General features: G+C 52.9%; 1 protein-coding gene across 1 annotated transcript; it reads left to right on the top strand.

The window, feature by feature from the left end:
• The first annotated feature begins 6 nt into the window (after window positions 1-6).
• On the top strand, window positions 7-1,701 carry LOC106900503 (sortilin-like). The gene is made up of 2 exons (XM_014962591.1): window positions 7-120; window positions 1,373-1,701. Exons 1-2 carry the CDS (start codon window positions 27-29, stop codon window positions 1,699-1,701), a joined length of 423 nt encoding a protein of 140 aa, XP_014818077.1. The 5' UTR covers window positions 7-26.
• The last annotated feature ends 1,170 nt before the right edge of the window (window positions 1,702-2,871 follow it).

Genomic DNA, 2,871 nt, shown 5'->3' with positions numbered 1-2,871 from the left:
TGGCCTCCGAACCGGGGGCTCGGTCCATGAACGTCAGCGTCTGGGGCTTCCGCGGCAACTTCCTCTCCCGCAAGTGGGTCTCCTACACCATCGACTTCAGCCAACTGCTCAGCAGGACCTGTGAGAGCCAACGGGGACCCCATGGGGACAACCTGGGGATGGGGACAACAACCAGGGCTGGGAACAACCTGGGTTGGACAACCAGGGCTGGGGACAACCTGGGCTGGTCTTGGATGGGGACAACCAGGGCTGGGGACAACCTGGGGATGGGGACAACCAGGGTTGAGGACAACCTGGGATGGGGACAACCAGGGCCGGGGACAACCTGGGGATGGGGACAACCTGGGCTGGTGTTGGATGGGGGCAACCTGGGCTGGGGACAACCTGGGGATGGGGACAACCACGGCTGGTGTTGGATGGGGACAACCTGGGGATGGGGACAGCTTGGGCTGTTGTTGGGTGGGGACAACCTGGGTTGGGGACAACCTGGGATGGGGACAAGCAGGGCTGGGGTCAAGCAGGGCTGGTCTTGGATGGGGACAACCAGGGTTGGGGACAGCCTGGAGATGGGGACAACCTGTGCTGGTGTTGGATGGGGACAACCTGGGCTGGTGTTGGATGGGGACAACCAGGCCTGGGGACAACCTGGGGATGGGGACAACCACGGCTGGCCTTGGATGGGGACAACCAGACCTGGGGACAACCTGGGAATGGGGACAACCACAGCTGGCCTTGGGTGGGTACAACCCGGGCTGGGGACAACCTGGGCTGGTGTTGGATGGGGACAACGAGGGCTGGGGACAACTAGGACTGGGAGCAATCAGGGCTGGTCTTGGATGGGGACAACCAGGGCTGGGGACAACCTGGGGATGGGGACAACCTGGGTTGGTCTTGGATGGGGACAACCAGGGCTGTGGACAACCAGGGCTGGGGACAACCTGGGGATGGGGACAACCAGAGCTGGGGACAACCTGGGCTGGTGTTGGATGGAGACAACCTGGGCTGGTGTTGGATGAGGACAATCAGGGCTGGGGACAACCTGGGATGGGGACAACCTGGGCTGGACTTGGATGGGGACAACCTGGGGATGGGGACAACTGGAGCTGGGGACAACTGGGGATGGGGACAACCAGACTGGGGACAACCAGAGCTGGACTGGGTGACGCTTTTGCCCTCATCCCTGGGTGCGGGTGCCCTTGGCAGAGTCTCTCTTGGGGACAACGTGTCCCTTGGGTCCCCTCCGTGGGGGACAACGTGTCGGGGTGAGCGGTGGTGGGTCCTGTGGCCTCATCCCACCCATCCCCACGGCGGGGTGTGTGTGTGGGGAGGAGGGGGACACACAACCTCCCTGACCTCCCTCCCTTGGTGGCAGGCGAGGAGAAGGACTACACCATCTGGCTGGCTCACTCCAGTGATCCCAGTGACCCCAGTGACGGCTGCATACTGGGCTACAAGGAGCAGTACCGGCGCCTCCGCAAATCCTCCGTCTGTCAAAACGGCCGGGACTACGCCGTCACCAAACAGCCCTCCGTCTGCCCCTGCACCCTCCAGGATTTCCTCTGGTACCTTCCGTCCCCACCTTCTGTCCCCCATCCGTGTCCCCGGCCCACCACCCAACTGTCACCCTCCCAGGTGGCTGTGGCCCTGAGAAAGCTCATAAAAACTCATAAAAAGCTCATGAAAACTCATGAAAACTCTTAAAAAGCTCATGAAAGCTCGTAAAAAGCTCATGAAAACTCTTAAAAACTCATAAAAAGCTCATGAAAGCTCATGGAAACTCTTAAAAAGCTCACAAAAACTCTTAAAAAGCTCATGAAAGCTCATGAAAACTCATGAAAAGCTCGTGAAAACTCATGAAAAGCCTGTGAAAACTCATGAAAACTCATAAAAAGCTCATGAAAACTCATGGAAACTCTTAAAAACTCATAAAAAGCTCATGAAAACTCATGGAAACTCTTAAAAACTCATAAAAAGCTCATGAAAACTCATGGAAACTCTTAAAAACTCATAAAAAGCTCATGAAAACTCATGGAAACTCTTAAAAACTCTTAAAAAGCTCATGAAAACTCTTGAAAACTCATAAAAAGCTCATGAAAACTCATTAAAAGTTCATGAAAACTCATGAAAACTCTTAAAAACTCATAAAAACTCATAAAAAGCATGAAAACTCTTAAAAACTTGTAAAAAGCTCATGAAAGCTCATGAAAACATAAAAACTCATAAGAAGCTCATGAAAACTCTTGAAAAGCTCATGAAAGCTTATGAAAACTCTTAAAAAGCTCATGAAAACTCATAAAAAGCTCGTGAAAGCTCATGAAAACTCTTAAAAACTCCTAAAAAGCTCATGAAAACTCTTAAAAACTCATGAAAAGCTCATGAAAACTCTTAAAAACTCATAAAAAACTCATGAAAGCTCTAAAAACTCATGAAAAGCTCATGAAAACTTATGAAAACTCATAAAAAACTCATGAAAGCTCTAAAAACTCATGAAAAGCTCATGAAAACTCTTAAAAACTCATAAAAAAGTTCCCCGGGGATAAGTGTTCGGGAGGAGAGAGCCCCAGCCGGGAGGAGAGGGACATGAAGAAGAAATGCACCAGCAACTTCCTCAACCCCAGCCAGCTGGTGGGTGACAGTGACAACCGGCCGGGGGGTGACAGTGACAACCGGCTGTGGGGTGACAGTGACAACCAGACAGGAGGTGACAGTGACAATCATGGCTGGGGGGTGACAGTGACAACCATGGCCTGGAGGTGACGGTGACAACAGGCTGGGGGGTGATGGTGACAACCAGCCAGGGGGTGACGGTGACAACCACGGCCAAGAAGTGACGGTAACAACTGGCCGGGGGGTGACAGTGACAACCGGCTG

The sequence above is a fragment of the Calidris pugnax genome, unplaced genomic scaffold (genome assembly GCF_001431845.1).
Source record: "Calidris pugnax isolate Ruff unplaced genomic scaffold, ASM143184v1 scaffold2290, whole genome shotgun sequence".
Lineage (NCBI taxonomy): Eukaryota > Metazoa > Chordata > Aves > Charadriiformes > Scolopacidae > Calidris > Calidris pugnax.
The sequence above is the reverse complement of the archived record's forward strand: the minus strand, read 5'-3'. Positions and strand labels throughout refer to the sequence as shown.